The sequence below is a fragment of the Tachysurus fulvidraco genome, chromosome 18 (assembly GCF_022655615.1).
Source record: "Tachysurus fulvidraco isolate hzauxx_2018 chromosome 18, HZAU_PFXX_2.0, whole genome shotgun sequence".
NCBI lineage: Eukaryota > Metazoa > Chordata > Actinopteri > Siluriformes > Bagridae > Tachysurus > Tachysurus fulvidraco.
In genome coordinates, this window is record NC_062535.1 from 5,833,761 (window position 1) to 5,855,634 (window position 21,874).

The 21,874-nt window shown below is 39.5% G+C and overlaps 1 protein-coding gene and 1 long non-coding RNA gene across 8 annotated transcripts in view; one reads left to right on the forward strand and one right to left on the reverse strand.

The window, feature by feature from the left end:
- dmd (dystrophin) overlaps positions 1–9,001 on the forward strand; it is a 147,679-nt gene extending 138,678 nt beyond the window's left edge. For all 6 annotated transcript variants that reach the window (XR_007138527.1, XM_047803689.1, XM_047803688.1 and 3 more), the window contains 2 exons: positions 1,323–1,356; positions 8,811–9,001. Coding sequence is in view for 5 of the 6 variants with exons in the window: in XM_047803689.1 (XP_047659645.1) it covers positions 1,323–1,345 (23 nt within the window). In the remaining variant the exon portion in view is untranslated. The remainder of the gene's footprint in view (positions 1–1,322; positions 1,357–8,810) is intronic.
- LOC113648791 lies at positions 773–21,241 on the reverse strand. Of its 2 annotated transcripts, none has more exons than XR_003442018.2 (3): positions 21,180–21,241; positions 17,178–17,284; positions 773–1,059 (listed from the first exon to the last, which is right to left on the reverse strand). It is a non-coding gene; the product is annotated as an uncharacterized LOC113648791 (long non-coding RNA). The 2 variants fall into 2 exon arrangements; XR_003442019.2 differs by lacking the exon at positions 773–1,059 and adding an exon at positions 15,965–16,818.
- Positions 21,242–21,874: the final 633 nt, after the last annotated feature.

Sequence of the window (21,874 nt, forward strand, 5' to 3'; positions counted from 1 at the left end):
GCTGAAGTCCCCTATCAACTCCTTTGTCCTGCTGACATTCAGGAGGAGATTGTTCTCCTAACACCACGTTCCTAAGTTTTTAATCTCCTCTAGTTAGGCCCTCTCATTGTTGTTGGAGATCCCACTACAACTGTGTAGTCAGTAAAATTGATGATGGTGATGGAGACAGAAGTGTGTTATATGTGTACAGTAAGTACATGATGGGGCTCAGAACATAACCTTGGGGGGCATCAGTGTTGAGAGTAATAGATGATGAGACATGTTTGCCCACCTGTACTGTTTGTGGTCTGTTAGTCAGGAAGGTGGAGATCCATCGTCATATGGTTCGGTTAAGTTCCAGGACCTCCAACTAGGAGTATGGATCGAAAATGACTAAGGTCTGTGTGATGGAGGTGTGCAGTGTCGTCCTTAGTGGAGCAGTTGGAATGCTATGCAGACTGTAGTGGGTCCAGAGTATTGGGTAGTGAAGAACTGATAACGTCTCTGGTTAGTCTTATAAAGCATTCATCACTATTGAGGTCAGGGCTCTTCGGGACAGGAACACTGATGGACTTTTTATAGCATGTGGGGATTGTAGACTGTTCTAGGAAGAATATCTGAATATCTCTGAACACTGGTGATAACTGGTCAGTGCCAGCTCTCAGGACCTGTCCTGGGGTGCCGTCTGTTCCTGCTGCCTTCCTAGAATTTACTCTTCTGAACGCCTTCCTCATGTCATGCTGAATGAATGATGATGGATGATGAATATGTTTTCTGCTTTGGCACTCTCCGCATGCTTGTTGCTTGTAGTGCTATTAGCATAACTAAAGCTGTTAGCACTGTTAGCTGCAGATTCGAAGCAAGCATAGAAAGTGTTAAGCTTGTTTGCCAGAGTAGCAGCTGCATTCACCAATTTGGAAGATGGTGTTTTGTAGTCCGTTATAGTTCTTATACCGTTATAGTTCTTATAGTTGTATGTTCTTATATTTCCTTCCGTAGCTCCACTTTGCCTCCTTCACCGTTCTGCTTATGCTTTAGGACACAGCTTTGATGTTGTTCTGATGGTGGTTTTGTTGTCCCCTAATTTCCGGATGAATCCAACAACAAACAATTTTAGAATCCTTTCCTGAAGTAACTAGAGTAACAGAGTTGAAAATCAAGTAAAATCAATAAAGATATGTGATAGTTGCATCAGTGATTAATTTTTGTTGCAATTTTAACATTACCCATAGGGTTTTCATCTAAATTTATTGAAAAAGATGAAATTATTGACATAATTTTTGCGTTTTTGGTTTTGTTTGCAATTTATTCATTTTGTCTTTTTTCCTTTCTCTTTGTCTAAGGAATTGGACAGCTAAACCCATAAAAACTAAACAGGTTAGTATGCTATACCAAAATGCTAAGCAAGCTCTCTGCTTGCATTTGTGTTTTTTGCATTTTCTTCTTCAAATAGGAACTAGTTTCACACATGGCCAAAATTGTTGGTCTCTTCCATTAATGAAAGAAAAACCCACAATGGTCACTGAAATAACTTGAAAGTGACAAAGGTATTAAAAAATTACTGAAAATTGATTAATGAAAACCAGACATTGCTTTTGCTTATGGTTTAAAAATCATCTTTAAAAAAATTCTAATGCAGCATTTAATAAACAAACTAATAAAATGGGCCTGGATAAAAATGATGGTAGCATTAAAGGTGGGGTCTCCGTTATTTGAAAGCCAATGTCGACATTTAAAATCACCAAAACAAACACCCCCCAACCCAAATGGGTGTCACCCCTGTATTAATAGCTTCACCCACACATACATACGTAACCCAGGCAACTAATGGAAAGAAATGTGTCTTTATCATAGCTGAAGGGAAGAACAATACAATTGCAGATAAACAAACAAGCAAAAATGATCATAATCATGCATAATCATGCAAAGGAAGGAATATATTAGGCCTGTGAAACAAAGCAAAACCAACGTTACTCAACTATCGAGAAGGAAAAAGGCAACCTCGGCGTCTTAAGTAAAGTTGGCTGCATATTCACAGATTGGAGTTTCCCGAGTCAATAACTTCTGAGCTAAACGCTGTTACTACACAAATAACACCTCTTTTCTATCGTGGTAATGTATAGAGGCAGCTGTGACCCAATTTTCCTCAAAGTCAGCTTTCCTCTGCCTTGGACAAAATACATCTATGTGCAGATGAGAGACAGATTCCAAGGGACCGTCTGTAAAGTACAAAACCCAAAAAGTGAATACTATAAAAACAGTCAATAACTTCACTGTAATACAGTGGTCCCCAACCCCCGGGCCGCGGACCGGTACCGGTCCGTGGACCAAATGGTACCGGGCCGCCAAAGGAGCATTAAATTATTTCCATTTTATTTATTGTGGTGTATTTCTCTCGGGTTTGTGTGACTTTCCATGGACGAGAGGTTAACCGGGAGCTGAGAGGCGTCACCTAAAGCCACACCAATACTGCGTGTAGCGATTTTGGCTCGCGAAGCAAGGTAAATATTTATAAGTAACTATAACGTGTTATAGTGACTTCTAAATATTTTAACCTAAGTTGAAATTAACGGTACTGGAATTAAGGTTACGCTTATTTGGTCTGTTCGTCCGGCGAACAGGCGTGTACCTTTATTAATTCTATGAAGGCGGTATCTTCCCGGCCAAGAAAGATTCGCTTTCCTTTTACTGTATACCGTAATTTAAATTGAATTAACTCAATAGAGCATGTAGTTCAGACCAGATATTGCAGGTACCTTAATTTGTGAGCGATACTCAGAGATAATCACTTATTTTGCACAAAAATATGGCATTTAATGAATGAGACAAACACAACATAAACTAACTACACAAACAAACAAAAGAAATAGGGAAAACGAAGATTAAAATAAAACAAAATAAATTAAAATTGGGGAAAGGGAGGAAGAGACTGGAAAGAAGAAATTAGAGAAAGGAAGGAAAGGAATGGCAAGCTTAAACTTCAAAATTAATCACACCCTAACTGGGAAATCGTCACAGAATCTTAAATTCACCTTAAGATTCAATGAAAGATTCCTACTTAAAATTACGCATCTAAATTGATTGGTAGAGGAAACGGTTACTTGCATTGGATTACTGCACAAGAGTCCGGATGCAACAGAGAAATCTCTGAAAAGTCAGTTAGGGTGGGGTCAGACGTTCTTCCAAGTTCTCCTGAAGATCAGAATAGTTGTCGTTCTTGGAAGTGAAGCTTGCTGGAACTTCTTTGAAGGAAGATGGAGTCGTCTTGAAGCTGTTCCGAAAGTCTGACCACTGATTAGTGGTGTTTGTGACAATTTAAAGGTCGTGAACTCCACCCATTTTTGGGGAGATGACCAATACTTCGGTCAAGGTTTTGGAGGGAAAAACTCCCTTTGTTTCAGGTGTCTGTGGGCGTGGTTTAGCTATCAAACTTTTAGACATAACTTTTTAGGTATGGCGCCTTTTGTGCTCAAATAAAATACACCATTGTTTTGGAAAAAGAGTAACGATAATTTTGTGGTCATTTGAATACTAAACATGAAGGGTAATGATGGTATGAAGGCAGCGGTACATTACATACATAGATCAGTAATCGAAGGGTAACTGATGTTAATACGCTATTGTGTTCTTATGAAGGTAAAGAAACAAAAATGAAACATAGAACAAGATGCACTTTCATTAGGAAAGTAAAAAGAAAATGATAGCTTCGTATACATTCTGACATTAGACCTTAAAGGGGCATACAGCATTAGAACTGGTATACATTAACATGCCATGATCAGTAATTAGAGTATAACTGATTTTAAAATACAATGTTGTTTTCTGACACATGAATAAAATACACCCTTGTCAGGAAATTAAGGAGCAAATAATTTTAAGTCAGGCAAGCCTTAAAAGAAGAACACATTACAAAAAGGGTTATAAGAATGAGAACCTTAGAGTACCTTATCTTCGGGTTTTATTAGTAAAAGGAATGTCTCATTGTGTTGTGTGTGTGTGTGTGTGTTGAGGGCCCCTAATCAGAGAAGCCGCATGGGGTTATCTGGTCTTTGTGTAGGCTCCAGTCATTCTGGAGCCAGGTGTGTGTGTAGCCCTCAATAAAATCGTAAAACTGAGTGGTCATCGGTTAATTGAGGAGTAGATGTTGAAATTTGGGGTGCCTGGGACATGAAATCTAAAATGACCGGTACCAGACGCTACACCACACATGCGCAAAATATCATGATATCGGGCTGGGTTTAGGTGATGTCTGGAGTTGAGCGGCTGCAAGCGGCAGTGGCGTTGTAGCTTTAGTGGAGAGAAGGTGTGTATCGCTCTTCTCTCTGTTCACCGGTACTTTCTCATGTTTAACAGTGCTTGGTGTACGTGTATATTGTGTTTGCTTAAATTTAACCCACAAATTAGCAAAAATGAGTAAGAAACAGACGTTGTTAGAAAGTTAGAACTCTGCCGGTGTTATGGATTACACCGTGTGAAGCGGGGTTTTCTGCAGTGATGGCAACCAAAACAAAACAACGGAATAAACTGGACATAAGCAACACACTTCGGGTGTCATTGTCTCCTATTACCCCAGATGGAACCGTCTCGTTGCAAAGAAACAAGCTCAGGGTTCTCATTGATTTAGCATTGTAGTGAGGTAAAAAGGCATGTTTAAATGCAATTAAATAAAATTATTAATTTTAATTTAATTGTATAGCCGCCACCCCCCACCCCCAGCAGGCTGCTGTAAAATGATCAAACATTGTCCGCGGCGAAAAAAAGGTTGGGGACCACTGCTGTAAAACACTGTACTGTCACCAAATTCAGCTCACACATCACTGATATCCTGAGAGTTATACTACAACACTTATTTGGGGGAAATGTCATTTTGTATCATTTTTATGATTTTTTTTAAATGAAAATATTAAACTTGAATTGTAGTCACAGGAACATCAATCTGATTAGCGTTGGTTTTATAGTCTTTACCTTTAACTTGCTTATCATCATTTTCCCTGAGACAACATTCTCCTTAGCTTTCTGTGGTGCATGTTCAGTGTGGTTCACACCATGATGCCAAACAGTGACGACTTTTTACCATTTAAATATGCAGACTGACTGATTTTTCTAAGAAATTTCCGATGCTAATAACAGGACACACTTTAATTTAATCAAATTATATTTTCAGGCTTTTCTAAGGGTAATGTCACTTTTGTCTAGGTCTCTTGAACCACATTTCAAAAGCAATGTCAGATTTTTATGAGTCAATTTTCAGTAAATTTATTATTACGTTTGTCAGTTTCAAGTTATTTTAGTGGCCATTGTGGGGTTTTTTTTTTGACATGGCCAAAAAAAGTCCAAGCTTTGTAGAGCTACTTCAGCCCTTGTGGGTAAGGTTGTACACCATGGTAGTTTTGCAGGCCTAACAGGCTGACCTGCTGAAAGAGCTCGGCGAGCCATGGATTTCATGCTCTGTGCCATGAAGTCCTTTCTCCTGGATGCAGCAATTTCACCTTAGGGCTTGTTTGGCAACAATGTTGTGAATGCAGTGTTGTTAACAGGCACCAGGAGGTGAAATGCCAGTCAGCAACATTCAGGAAGTTTATCCCTTGTTGCAGCGAGCAGCCTGGGCCATCTTCCAACTGTACCCAACCTCCTCCTAGCTCACTCAGTGCTTTCTCCTTTTCAGAGAACAACCTTTCTGGGGATAGTTTGGGACTCCACCACAATGCGGGCATGTCTGTCCCCCGCTTCCATCTTGTCAGCAGTGAAAGCTATTCGGCTAGGCCGAAGCCTCTCTGTTGCTGAGGCACAGAGGGTGCAGCAGACAACATTATCCCTTTGGGTCTGCTTCACAGGCCATTCCATCTCTGGCTCAGAGGTGCAGGCTGTCTTCCTCGCAGACATCCATTTAGGTTTATAAATTTTATGTGCCATGGGTTTCTTACCTTCTTATGTGAAAAAGACCCCGGTTCCAGGCCTTGGGTCCCACTCTAGGGGCATCACCGTCGCAGGACTCTTTAGACGGACACCTCGCTTTAGGACTGGGGAGTGGCCTTGGATGACTACCCTGCCCAGGGTCTATGGGAAGGTTCTTATCTCTTATGGCACATAAATTGCCTGGAGGTGAGGGCCGTGTTTCTAGCATTAAAACACTTTCTTCCACACAGGGGATGACAGCACTGCAGTGGTGACCTATATCAATCATCAGGTCTGTGTTAGCACCCCCTGTTCAGGTTGGGGAGTGGCCTCGCAAATTTGGCAGATTCTTGGCCGGGCAGAATTGGATCTGTTCACCTCCAAGGAGTCAACCCACTGCTCGCTGTGCTTTTCCCTCTGTCATCTGGCCCCTCTGGGACTGGATGCCTTGGTACGGAGGTGGCCGTGGCCCCGTCTGTATGCCTTTCCCCTGGCAGCTTTACTCCTGCAAGTCCTAGCCAGAGTGCGAGACAACCGAGACAACCTTATCTAGTTGCTCCTCTTTGGCACTTTCGAGTTAGTCTCCCTCCTAGACAGCACTCCATGAGAGTTCCCCTCAGGAAGTATCTCCTCACTCAGGCTCCCTCCTCTAGGAAGTTGTATGCTCTGAAGTGGAGCATGAACGCTGTCAGGATCCAGTTCAATGCTCAGTCGGTACAGTGCTGGAGTTCATTTTGAGGCCTGTCCCTGTTTACTTTATAGGTGTACGTGGCCACCATCACTGCGAACCACAAACCTGTCCTATGGGCCTCCTTGGGTAGGCACCCTCTTGTCTCTTGCTTTCTGCATGGTTTTATGTGGCTGAGGCCTTCCTGCAGACCATACCTTTCTTTCTGGGACTTCTCTTTTGTCCTAGAGGGGCTGCTGTAAACCACCTTTGAGCCCATGGAATCAGCCTCTGAGAATTTCGGACCCTGAAAATGACTCTGCTCCTAGTTGGCCTGTCCCAAAAGAGTGGGAGATTTGCAGACCCTGTCCATTGCCCCCGCCTGCCTAGAAAAGCTATCCTGCACCCCATGATGTCCCTAAGGTGCCCAGGATGGCGGTTATCCAGTCACCCTGCAGGCCAGTAGGACCAGGGGTAATCCAGATTCCTGACAGTGCTTGGCACCTGGTAATGGAGGCCTATTGCCCCTTTTCCACCGAGGCAGTTCGAGTGCTGGTTCGGAGCCAGAGCCTAATTTAGAACCAGTTCTTTCTGTTTCGACCGCCAAAGCACCGGCTCCGAACCAGGAAAAGTGGTTCTTAAGTAGCACTGAAACGTTGCTGGTCTAGACTTAAGAACCGCTTGGGGCGGGAGCTGCGGGCGGGGCTACTGTTAGCGCATTTGATAATGTACCTTAAGTATACTAATGTTTAATACATTTTTACTTTACCGCGATATGATATATTATCAGCACACATCATAGTAGGTAGCTATATGCTAAGGCTAATTTTTTTTCTGTGTTAACGATAAAATAACGTTATGTACTTTCTCGATTACAACCTCCGTTTATACAGATTACATGGAGCTGCACGTACACGTTTTATTCGCTGCGTTTGGATGCCAATGTAGGTTTGCAAAGCCATGAGCATTAACAGTTGCCATTGTTGATGTGTTTGTGTTTGCCGCTGCTGCACTAACGTTGCTGGGACACGTGACACGTATACAGTGACATCACACTCGGTGCTGGGATGGCTCTCTAGCCGGTGGAAAGGCAAACCGGTTCTTAGAAGGTTCGCCAGTGGAACCAACTTTGAACCAGCACTAGCGCTAGCTCTGAACCAGCACCCGGTTCTTTCCGGTGGAAAAGAGGCATATGAGGCACGCGGTCTTGCCTTGCCTCTCAGCATCAGTTTCACTCCACTAGGGGTATCGCCTCGTCCAGTGCCTTATCCAGGTGTGTTCCCTTTGACGATATTTGTGCTGTTGTGGGTTGGTTAACCTGGACCTCACTCCAGGGTCCCAGGTCCTGCAGGGCTATTGATGTTCTGTTCCCAGTCCACTTGTCCTCCCTTTGGCATAGTCATCGACCGGTGCGTGGCAGCGTGGAAATTGGCGTTCCCATAGTGTCAGCCTTGACGCTGCATCAAAATCCCTGGAAAGGGAGTTATACCAGGTTACATATGTAACTCGGTTACTTAAGAAGGGAACAAGATGCTGTGTCGCTGGACATGCCCCGGGCATCCTTCAGACATATGGAAGCTGGAGTAATGTAGATGCCCTTATATGGACTTGTTGGCGTGTAAATACTTCATCACGTGTCCTTCCTGGGCCATTAAATTGTCGTGTGCACACAGAACTTCCTTACAGAAGCATTCCTATAGCATCAACCCTCGTTCCACCTCATATGTAACCTGGTGTAATTTCCTTTGCTTGATGCAAGCCAATAATTTGATCCTATTTTGACCCTTCAAAACAGGGTTGTGGTTGCTTCATAAATGAGAAACTATTAACATCTCTTAGGGTTAAATAACTTGTTGCCAGCTGAAACTTGTTAAAACATATTAATGTTAGGTATAGGTAGTGAGGTTTTTTTGGCCATGCAGTGGATTTTTAAATAAATGTATGTTTAATTCATATATACTGTACTTTTAATATATGAATACAATTGTGCAAACACAACAGTAAAACTGCCAAACTTCACATTTTGAAGAGTAATTCTGCATTTAACATTCATCAGCATTACTGAATCACAATACTGCCACCGTATTGCAGCTTGTTGAGCTGCACAGCTGTTTAGTCCCAATCCTTGAGTTGTCTTTGAATTGTACGTGTGGAAATGCTCTTATAAAAATAATAAATAACAGAAAAAATAGCTTTGTTCTAGCTATTGTTGTTTTTTGGATTATTTAATCTCACCAAACTGTTAAGTATTTTTTGCCTTTTTCCCCAGGGGAAACCTCATCTGTATGGTGGATAACATTGGATATGCCATGAAATCATTGGTCAATGTAATGCCAGAGGAACAGGGTTTAGACTAACATATTATGACATATGAAACTGTTATATATTGCATGCTTTTGTAGTGTAACAATTGGACAGAATATGTTTACAAGAAATAAATAAAGTCTATTTTTCTGAGTGGTCATGGTTCCAAACTGCATTTGAGTAGTTTCATACAAGTCTAGAATTGTTTTATTATGGAAATATTTTTAATCTTCTATGCAATTTAAAAAGAAAAAGGGTGATAACCTTTAACACTGGTTTAAGCATGCTCCTTTTTTTTGCAGATGTAAGTGTTTTACCATAATGCATTTTTTATTATATGGCTTTGTCATAATTGTTTGCAGGGAATAACAAATGCATATTAAAAGTCATTGCTACTGTGTTACAATGAGTTTGTGTTTCCAGATCTGTCTGCCTAAACCCGAACAAAATAGAATGTTGCAGATTTTTGGTCAGCATGTTTTTTGGTCAATTCTAGTCAAGCCAAGCAGCATTTATTGTCATGTCAATCATATATAGCTTACGTAGACCATGGTGCTACACAACACAACATAGAGCTACATATAGCAACATAGAGGTCAGGACTTAAAGTAAGTTGTATAGTGCCTTGTGTGCAACCTAGTGCAAACAGACCATACAACACTACAGGACAATACACAAAATACTTCATAACGCTGACCAGTGTGCATTATATTATACAGTACACTGTGCAAAAATAAAAGACCCTAATCAAAGACAGTTCTTGCAAACAGTCTGATGTGTTGATTTTGTCTGCTTTATTAGTTTTGTAAGACAGTTGAAGCATTAGCCAAAATTAATGCATAAATTTATTTAGTAGAGAACATAAAACATTCAAGTAATTCTATCATTAGTGTATCCAAAATGTCAGTTATTACATAGAAATAGAACTTTGCACTTCTATTGCACAATTCTAATTACTCAGCCTTATTATTGTTATTTTATTATTAAAGGTGAGTTCAGATAAACTTGTTTAAACTTTCCCCTACTTGGAAATCTTCAGGCTATCACTTTCACAAAATGGGCTCAAATGTTAGCATGCATTAAGTTTTTTTTTTATTTAACATTAAATTAGAATTAAAAATTAAATTAAAACTAAGGCTGCTTAAGATTAGCCATCATCAGCTCTGCAGCTAAAATGTGTGGCGCATTCGAAAAGAACAGGAGCCATACGAGAACAATCTACCAGAAAAAAGCATTTTGCCCATGCTAAAAGGCCAGGGATTAATTGAGCCAGCTTTAGGGTCTCCTGCAAAAGAAGTTTAGCATTTTTATTCAAGCAATCGTATTATGTAATCATAATTGTTTATCACCCAAAGGCATCAGCATGTTTTTTGAGTGAATCCCTCCCCCAGTCCTGAATATGTTTAACAGAGGGACCCTTGAGAGCATTCTGAGCAGCTGCATCACTGTCTGGTGCACCATCTGCACCATCTCGGATCGTAAGACCCTGCAGCAGATAGTGAGGACAGCCGAGAAGATCATTGGAGTCTCTCTTCCCCCATTTAGAACAATCAATAGCATTCAAGTTGCACTCACAATTTGTGAAGAGGCTGTGAATCGGCTCTTTCAGAAACAGAAGACAAGGAAATCTCCTGGCCCACAAGGGGTCTCCCCCTCCTGTCGCAATGCATGTGCTGATCAACTGGCTCCTACCTTCACCCATATCTTCAACAGATCACTGGAACTGTGTGAAGTCCCCTCCTGCTTTAAACTCTCCACAATCATCCTGGTCCCCAAGAAACCCTCCATCACTGGAGATCATAACTGCGTAGTCAGCATTGGACTGCACTACATTCTGCAACACCTGGACTGCCCGGGGACATACGCCCAGATTGTTTGTCGACTTCAGTTCGGCCTTTAATATAATAATCCCGGAAATTCTCCTCTCCAAACTCCTAAGGCTCACTATACCCCTTCCATCTGTCAGTGGATCACCAGCTTCCTGACAGACAGGAAACGACAGGTGAGACTGGGAGGTGTCACTTCCAGCATTCGGACAATCAGCAATGGCGCTCCACAGGGATGTGTCCTCCCCACTGTTATTATCCCTCTACACTAATGACTGCACTTCAAGTCACCAAACTGTTAAACTCCTGAAATTTGCAGATGATACTACGCTCATTTGTCTCATCCAAGATGGCGATGAGTCTGCATACCGGCAGGAGGTGAAGCGGCTGGTGCTATGGTGCAGTCAGAACAGTCTGGAGCTAAACACCCTCAAAACTGTGGAGATGATAGTGGACTTTAGGAAAGACCCCTCAACACTACTCCACCTCACAATATCTGGGCACTACCGTTTCCCAAGACCTGAAATGGGAGTGCAACATAAACTCCATCATCAAAAAGGCCCAGCAGAAGATGTACTTTCTATGCCAACTAAGGAAGTATGGTCTGCCACAGGAGCTATTGATGCTGTTCTACACTGCAGTCATTGAATCTGTCCTGTGCACATCCATCACCATCTGGTTTGGTGCAGCAACAAAACAGGACAGGAACAGACTGCAACACACAGTAAAAACAGCGGAAAAAATATTTGGTGCCCCCCTGCCCACTCCTCAGGACTTCACCACTGACCCTTCGCACCCTGGACATAACCTTTTTCAGCTCCTCCCTTCTGGCAGGCGCTACAGAACGTTGCTTAATTAAACTGCCAGACACAGGAACAGTTCTTTCCCCAGGCAATCACCCTGATCAACAACTCACCATAATTATATTCACTTTCATATATATATATATACATATATAGATATAGATATAGATATATAGATATTATAGATAGATATGATGGATATATATAGATATAGATATATATATATATGTATATATGTATATATATATATATATATATATATATATATATACGTATATATATGTATATATATATATATACGTATATATATATATATATATATATACGTATATATATATACGTATATATGTGTATATATATATATATATATGTGTATATATATATATATATATATATATATATGTATATATATATATATATATATATATAATCATCTGTATATATTACACACTGCTGCTATATATTGTACAAAAGCATAATATTGCACAATATTGTTATTTGCACTCCTACACTTTATGTACCTAACTGATTGGTCATATGCTATATTCATATTTAATACTCATTCTGTCTATATTGTATCTCATCGTCTGCATTGTCTTGTATAGTTTGTATAGTATAGTGTTATTTATGTCTGTACTTTTGAGAGTCACAAATAACTGGAACCAAATTCCTTGTGTGTATCAGCACACTTGGCCAATAAACCTGATTCTGATTTACACCACACGCTGCATCCCCAAAGCCAACAGCATTGTAGATGTCCACACACGCCCCTCACACACAAGCAGAAATAAGCATTTGAGCTCTTATGACCACGAAGGTCACACATCCATACACACACATCAACAATCAACTGTATGGACTGCAGTGGCATACACCAAATACACACTCTTCCAATATACATCCATGTCTACAGCACCACCATATCAAACTGGTTACATGAGGTATTGCACACAGTTTTTGCTCTTTATACATGCTGTCTTTTACATTTCAGTCCATTGCTGTTTTGCACAATACATACATTACTTCATGTAACTGCTGCTGTGTGTTCATTCCAGTATTTCTGCACATGCAATATTGAACATACAGTATGGGGGGAGTGGTGGCTCAGCTGGTTAAGGCTCTGGGTTGTTGATCGGAGGCTTGGGGTTCAAGGCCCAGCACAGCCAAGTTGCCACTGCTGGGCCCCTGAGCAAGGCCCTCAACCCTCCCTGCTCCAGGGGTGCTGTATCATAGCTGTATCATAGCTGCCCCTGCACTCTGACCCCAACCTCCTTAGTTGGGGTATGTGAAGAAAAGAATTCCACTGTGCTCTAATGTATATGTGGCGATAATAAAGGCTTCTGTGCCCCGTTCTGTTCTATTCTATTCTATTCTATTCTATTCTATTTACACTGGTCGGCGCTGCTTTTGTTTATTGGCTTTGGCATGAACTGTTTTTTTGTCTTTGTTCTTGCACTGTTTGCACCAGGTTGCACAAATACACTTTATGACTCTCAGCCCTCTAGCTCCTTTGGAAAGTGGTTTTTCGTGCAACATTATATAAGCACACATCCGACAAGCTTGAAAAGGGCTTTTTCACTTTGTTTCGATGAAACATGAACATATCAGAAATCTCAGAAAAAAGCTTTTTTACATTATTTTAAGGTAATTAATATAAAATTCATAGTTCACATTAAGCAGCAATATGTTGATAAAAATATGATTAAAGCTCGATAAACTGATGATTTGTGTGTGGAATGATCATTTCATGAAATCTTAGGTATCAGCATGTGTTTTGAGTGAATCCCTCAGGGGCTGATAACGTGATTCCGGGACAGAGAGTTTACATGGGGCACATTCCATCAACTTATGATTTTGACAGTTTTATGACCCCAATAAAACCATAAAACATAATGTTTACTGACAGGAACCATATGTGTTGACTCCAAGGAGTATAAGACCTTTGATCTGACATTTTATGTTAGCTTTAGGTTAAAAGTTCATAATAATAAAGTTAATGATTGTATTTGTATATTGAAAACTGATAGGAATTATATGTGTGTTGACTCCAAGGAGTTTAAGAGCCCACCCTTTCCCTCCCACAGCCCCCTCTTTCAGATTGATTAAAACCATGTGTTTGATCCAAGGAGATAGGTGTGACAAGTATTTAAACCCATGTGTATGACCCTCAGATGAAACAGTATTTTTTTTAAAAGTATTTATGACCCCTCAGATGAAACAGTAATTAAAACCCATGTTTATTTTCCCAAAGAGATAGGGTTACTCCCCTCAGACTGACCAGTAATTAACACCATGTGTGTGTACCTTAGTTTTAAACCCCCCACAGACTGATCAGTGGTTAATGGGGGTTACCTATACCTTCACACAAGCACACACACACACACACACACACACACACACACAAACACCCCCAGGCAAACGCGTGCACACGACCCCCTGAGCAAGCACGTGTAAACCCCTGTACCTGTATCTGTACCGGATCACATCCACTGGAAAACTTCAACGAAGTAAGAGTAAAACTAAACCTTGATTACGAGTGAATCTTTCAAGACACCCACCCCCATTACCACCACCCCCTATCCAGCACCACCCATGTAGAAAATATCAACATTCAAGACGTTCTGGGGCAATTCTTACATCTAAGGGATAGAATGATTGAAAACATTGAGCATTTCTACAGCGTGCTTAAAAACACTTCTGATAGTATGTTCAATCGTTGTGTAATTCTCAGGAATCCTTGGTGTGTTTTGTTGAATAAAGAATTAAGACATTTTTACTTTAAACATGGCACAGAAGTGCTCGAATAATTCTCCCGATTCAGAAGATGTGAATTAGAATTGAAAATATGATTATGAATATGAATATGAAAACCTCGACTTTTTCCAAGTAGTTTGCACTGCAAATCCAAGTGCTCAAAATAATTAAATAGATTGAGCAGTCAACTCAATTTTATAAAACAATTCAACTAACTTAAGTATTTTGGTTTCTAGTACTTTTTTCACTTTTTGATTTTATTAAACTAATTATTTTTGATTAACTTAAACTATTATCAGATTAAGTATGCAACACTTAAGAGTTTAATTTCATTGTACTTATTTCTGTTGTTTCAACATTAGAATTCCAAAGGTTTTTGAAAAATTGAGACAAAATGAGCTGCAAGCAAACTAATAAACAACTTTCCAAACATATAATGATGAAATATTTAAACTGAAAAAAAAAAAAATCAAATAAACATTAAATTATATTTCACATAAACTAAGGTTGGATCTTAATTATCTATATGTATAAAGATTTTTTTTTCAAGAATAGTATACAATTACATTATAATGAATAATTACATTCTCCAAAATAACATCTTTACTTTCTTAAAAAATGCTGTTTGAAAAAAAAAAAAAGTTAAAAAGTTTTGCGAGTTTAAATGAAGGGTGTCGGTTGATTTAAGGACTAGCTTCCTTAGACTCACGTGTCTAGGGTCATTGTAATCAATGTAATTAACCTTTGCAGCGGATTGGTCACGTACAAAGCGGAAACGACGCTCACGTTGGAGCCACAGTGAGGAATCGGGCCTGTGCTCCATTTGTCAGCATTAATCAGGTAATTGTTCAATGTGGTTTTTTTTACAAGTTGTTATTAGAAGTGTATTTTTTATGTAGTGAATTTCCATAGTCAACAGTTACACCGGTTTAATCTAAAGAAAACTTTATAAATACTGTTCATCCATGTATTCACACTTCATAGATGTGTCTAAAGGAATAACTAAACAATGATAATGAACAACCCATGTGGTAATGCGGTCACTATGCAAAGTGAAGTGCATGTTACAAAAGCGATAGATCATTTTTCAAGGCATTTGGCAGTTTTTTTTATCTCAAACCTCAATAATTGAGCTTGTAACGTACACTTCGCTGTGCGCTGTGTAAATGTTCTTTAGTTAACTCTATCAGAACAAAATGACCAGCTGTAAACCACTTCATAAGCACAAAGATTTCATATGGTGTGAACATAACACTATTAGAAATATGTATCCTAGGGTGCTGCAAATCATTTTGTTTTACAATGCAAACAATCAAGTTCTTTAACCTGAAATGCATACAGGTGCTCAACATACACTGCTTCAATTTTCATCAAAACAAAATGTATTTCTTCCTTTCTCAGGAGAATTGCAACTATTTTACTGAACAATGGCATTTCATCTACCACATCAACACAAACAACTGATCCACAATCATACTCAATTCCATCACACTTTACCCATGCAGTGCAATATATAGCTAGGTCCATCAATAGGCAGAACCGCCATACCTACAGATGCGATAGCATTTGAAGTTCTTGGCAAAGCCGAGCAATTCAGAAGATCAGTGTCACGATTTTCAGTGTGAAAAAGTTTAAGATGTTTTCTGTAACCACAATAAATTTTAAATTCCAAAGAACAACAATCCAGACTTTTTGCCAGGATATAAAAAAAGAAGCAAGAAGGTAAGGCTGTTGACGTTCATCGGTATCCAAATGCTCTTGCAAATGCAAGTACTTTACTTGTTCAAAGGAATATATTTAGGTTAGAGCAGGGGTGTCAAACTCAAATTCACAGTGCCAAAATATAAAACTGAGATAAAGTCACGGGAACAACCAGAAATAAAAGACACATGAGTGGTGTTAATTTCTTATTTAAATAAATAAAATAAATTATGTCTCTCATTGTATCTTTTTAGGTTCCTTTTTGAAGTGGATCTTTTTCAAAACTAACAACAAAACAACCAAAAATAATAATTTCATTCAATAAAAATCGAACTTTTCGACTATTAACCTCCATGCCTTGGAGTAGAAAAAGTGCATAAAGAAAACATATATTCAAGCTCAGTTTGTTACACTCTGATTTACTCTGCACATTGATCTGCACATTGATTACATTGATTCTTGCCTTTTATCTGGGCACACAATGTCGCAAACTTTGACCTTACACTTTTTGACAAACTCTCCCTCATTAAAAGGCCGGGAAGATTTTGCAATCTCTGCTGCCACAATAACGCTAACCTTTACAGCAGCTTCACTTTTTGATTTTGCTTCCATGAACATAGTCTGCCGGGAAATCAGACTTTGTTTCATCTCCTCCGCTTTCTGGAGCTTCTGCTTCACGTCCAGGTCTTTATACTTCTCAAAATGTTTCGTTTCATACACGTTAGCTCCGTCACAAGTCTGTCCTTTATATTCGTGAACAGATAATCTGCCTCCCTCCTGTCTTGAAAGCTCCTATTGTACATCTTTCGTTTGGCCATTTTTGTGGAGGATGGAGTTAACTTTTACAAAATTTTGAACAGCATTGCATCAGCATGTACACAGGTTCCCTCTAGTTAGCAAGTACACAACAAACTTTAGGTAACACTTTACAATGAGGTTGTATTGGTTAACTTTAGTAAATGCATACGTTATCATGAGTTTTTCAGCATTCAATAATCTTTAATGTCACTTAATAACAGTACAGTTGTTCGTGTTACTTTATTGTGCATTAATGTTAACACTCACATTTTTAAAATTGAAAGTTGTAGTAGTAAATTTTGAAAAATAACGAACTTAGATAGTTAATAAATGCTATCAACGTATTGCTCATTGTTAGCTCCCGTTAACAAATGCAAGATTATTATACAACACAACTGTTATATTTATACCATAAACCTATACAATGCAAATTTTAGAGTCTTTACTCACCAGCTGCTGTTTTCCTCCCCAGGGGGAAAATGGTGGCTGTAAATGCTGCACTGCTCAAGCTGATATGCGCCTTGACCAGCATTCCTTATCCTTACTCGATTTGGTGCCTTAACACAAATTAACACAGAAAACATGGATTCACTTAGCAGTTTCTGTAAAACTTTCAAATGGAGTACAGCGATGTATGGTGGTTTATACTAATTAATGTTATATATTGTTTTACTGAGTCCTATATAGCAATAACACAAACGATAACAAGTAATTCTTTATAATTTGGTAGCTACATCTACAATAATAGTGCATATAAAGATATATTTCCATACAGAAAGTCTATAAAACGCATAACATTGCTTGTTTACGTTACAGCAGCTGTTTCTCACACAGTTAGATGGAGCCTGTAAATGCTTCCCTGCGCTGTAGTGCATGTGTGACGATGCTTCCCTTTGCTCATTTTGCCGATTTATTTCCATTTAAAATGGTAACGTTTTAGCGTCTTCACTTGCTGTTTCTCTGAGGGAAATGACACACTCGTGCCTGACGACGCCGTTTGTTGTGTTGGCATTTTAGTATATGGTTTGATGTATTTTAAACTTTCGAACATCGGAAATCAATATAAAACCACTATGTTGATAAAAATATGATTAAAGCTCATAAAACTGATTATTTATGTTGTGGATAAAAGTTTTAGAACTGGAGTAACTGCCATATCACATGTAACTGCCATACAACGTGCACCTGGTTATCCTTATGTATCTCCTCCAATACAATAAAGAAACAAAGTAAAACTAGATTTGTAAAGGTCGTCGCAACAAACTTCGATGTTGGCTTTGACGGTGCAAGTGGACATAAGGGTCAGTGTTACTTTTGGAGGCAAGTGGACAGAAAGATTGTGAAAGCTACTGGACCGCTAGGGTGCCAATACTTTTGGAGGCGAGGGGACAGAAGCACGTGTCGTGACCAGAATACCCGTGGGGCAGTTCCCCTCATTGTGCTGAGTGTTTTGATATGTCACATGTCCATGTTGTGCAAATTTTTAATTTCGCTTGTTTTTGGGGTGGGGCTACATGTGACGTCGAGTGACGTCACCAGAATACCCGGTGGGGTGCCAATACTTTTGGGAAAAAGTGTCTACTGAGGGTTTGGACATTTCGTGTCAATACCGCGGTCATTATGGGATTCTACTTATTATTATACTGCATAGAACAGTACATGCAATTCTTAATGTTGGATGTATTGCGTGTGTGAGAGCATAGGGAACTTTTCGGAATTCCCCATTCAAGTCTATGAGATGTTCGATCGTCGACTACCGGAAAACCGAAAATTCCGTCGGAACTCCGAAATAAAAACTTTGTCCGGACTAAGGTCCTAAAGAACCGCTGTAAATCGCTCGAAAACTTGCAAAAGTTTATAATGGAAGTCTATAGGAAAAAAGGCCACTTTGAGCTTCCGTACCGAGACTGCTGGAATTCCGATCGCTTAGAACAGTAATAGCAACAAACTTCAGACCAGGGTCTACGATATATCCGAATTTGGTGCATCGAAAGCACTAGGCCGCATTTTTTTAAATAAATTTTTGGCTAAGAAAAAACTAATAACTAGAACGGTACATTTCCTGAAGAAAATGTGAATGGTGCTTGCACGTGGCAAGTTCCCCTCATCGTGCTGAGTGTTTTGATATATGACATGTCCATGTTGTGCTATTTTTGTTTTGTGCAGACTTTTTTTGCTTATTTTGGGGGCGGGGCTACACGTTACGTCACGTGACGTCACCAAAACACGCGTGAGGCACTTCCCCTCATTGGGCTGAGTGTTTTGATATATGACATGTCCATGTTGTGCAAAATTTATGGTTTCGCTTATTTGGCAGGCGGGGCTACACGTGACGTCACCAAAACACACGTGAGGCACTTCCCCACATTGGGCTGAGTGTTTTGATATATGACATGTCCATGTTGTGCAAAATTTATGATTTCCCTTATTTTGGGGGTGGGGCTACACGTGACGTCACGTGAATACCCGGTGGGGTGCTAATACTTTTAGACAAAAGTGTATTGACTGGGGGCCAATACTTGTGGAATCATTGGATTGATAGTGTGGAGTTGATAGTTTCATAGGAGTATTGACAGTCTCCTTTACATCTACAGAGAGAACAAACAAGTTTTAAGAATTCCTCATTCAAGTCTATGGGGAAAAAAAAAACCTTTGAGCTTTCGTACCGGGAATTCTGGAATTCCGATCGCTTATAAAAGTTATAGCACACCTGTCCTCAATGAGCCGGTCGTTTTGACACCTCATTCATGGGTCTAGGACAAAAGATCCAGGACAAGTTATGTGCAGAAAAAGTGTCCGGACATCTGACATGAATATGCCCACCTTTATAAGGTGGAGGATGGATAACTTTCGAAAAAATTGCAAAAGACTCCAAAAACATTTTATATCTCTGGGAAGAAAAACTTTGGAATCTAGTAGAGACAATTTGGGGAATAATCATGAGAATGGAGAAAATGTGAATGTGCTTGCACGTGGCAAGTTCCCCTCATCGTGCTGAGTATTTTGATATGTCACATGTCCATGTTGTGCTAAATTTTTTATTTCGCTAATTTGGGGGGCACGGCTACATGTGACGTCAGTTCCCCTCATCGTGCTGAGTGTTTTGATATATGACATGTCCATGTTGTGCTAAATTTTTTTTGATTTCGCTTGAATTTTAAGAATTTCCCATTAATTTCTATGCAACTTTTTTGGCCGCTTTTTCGTCCGCTGTGCTGTTCGTTGATCGGATCGTTTATAAAAATCATAGCACACCTCTCCTCAATGAGCCGGTCTGACACCTCATCCATGGGTCTAGGACAAAAGCTGCGGGACAAGTTACGCGCCAAAAAAGTGTCCGGAAGAAGAATAATAATAACTAGAACGGTACATTTCCTAAAGAAAATGTGAATGTGCTTGCACGTGACGTCAGTTCCCCTCATCGTGCTGAGTGTTTTTATATATGACATGTCCATGTTGTGCTAAATTTTTGATTTTGCTTATTTTGGGGGCGGGGCTACACATGACGTCAGTTCCCCTCATCGTGCTGAGTGTTTTATGTTGTGTAACTGAGATATGGCTTCTTTATATTGCAATATGGTTCGTAAGGTGCACTACATGGTTGCTAGGGTATGGCTGCACAGTTACTATGGTTATATTTGCAGACTTGTTTCTCACCTGCAACAAAAGAGCACACCTGAAAATCCATTTATCTTTTCCTGAAACAAGCGCCATGAAGATCTTGAACTAAAGCATCAATCAGTGATTTTACTGGGAAAAAATATAATCACGTTACAATAAGGATCATTAGTTCAAATGTAATGCATTAACTAACATTTACTAACCATGAGCAATAAATTATTGTATTTAGTAATCTTTGTTAAAATAAAGTTTATTCTTTGTTCATGTTAGTTCTCAATAAATTAAGTAATGTTAACACAAGTTTTCGAAAAAAAAAAAAAAAAACTGTCCAAGGGTGAATTCGAACCCCGAATCTCTGCATGCTAAACGGATTCGCTATCCACTAAGCCATCCAGGAAGACGAGAAAGCCTTTGCGGTTTTATGTATTAATTCACTAATGTGAAGGATGGCGCGTCTAACAATACCCAAGCTTTATTATATTACAGTAATTTTTATCATTCTTTGTGATATGTGTGTCATATCAGTGTCAAAAAATAATAAAATAAAGGACATTAGTTTAAAGTGAAATAAAAAATTATAAAAACTACACTGATAGTTGAAAACAACAAAAAGTTATACAAATGGCAGAAACAACAACATATGTGACCGCCGTGCTGTCCAAGGCACGCAACACTAGTTTTAAACATCAAATACACGGTTAAATGTTATATTCTTTTGAAAGCTTAGACTCTCAGGATTTTATTAAGCCCACACACAAAGCATAATATGATTTATAGCCATCATACTAATTTAATCCAACTTGATAGTCACCGGAAATAGGCGGCGCTTACCTTTCGTCACTGGGGTAATATTTTCCAAAACAAATGCTTGTAAAAAATCCCCAAGAGTCTAAGGAACTGGAATATGTAAGCCTTTTAATCCAAAACACTTTAATCCAAAACGCGTTTCTGACCGAAAAATGTACTTCCGTCCTTGATCTTTTTCTTCCAACGTTGTGTGATCTGACAAATTCACTGGTGTCTGCTGCCCTCTTTTGGATGTTAGCACATCTACAGAGAGATTCCCCATTCAAGTCTATGGGTGAAAAACACCCCTTTGAACTTCCATACTGGGAATTCTGGAATTCTGATCGCTTACAAAATAGATAGCACACCTCTCCTCAATGAGCCGGTCGATTTGACACCTCATTTATGGGTCTAGGACAAAAGCTGCGGGACAAGCCACGCGCCAAAAAAGTGTCCGGAAGAAGAATAATAATAACTAGAACGGTACATTTCCTAAAGAAAATGTGAATGTGCTTGCACGTGACGTCAGTTCCCCTCATCGTGCTGAGTGTTTTTATATATGACATGTCCATGTTGTGCTAAATCTTTGATTTCGCTTATTTTGGGGGCGGGGCTACACGTGACGTCAGTTCCCATCATCGTGCTGAGTGTTTTATGTTGTGTAACTGAGATATGGCTTCTTTATATTGCAATATGGTTCGTAAGGTGCACTACATGGTTGCTAGGGTATGGCTGCACAG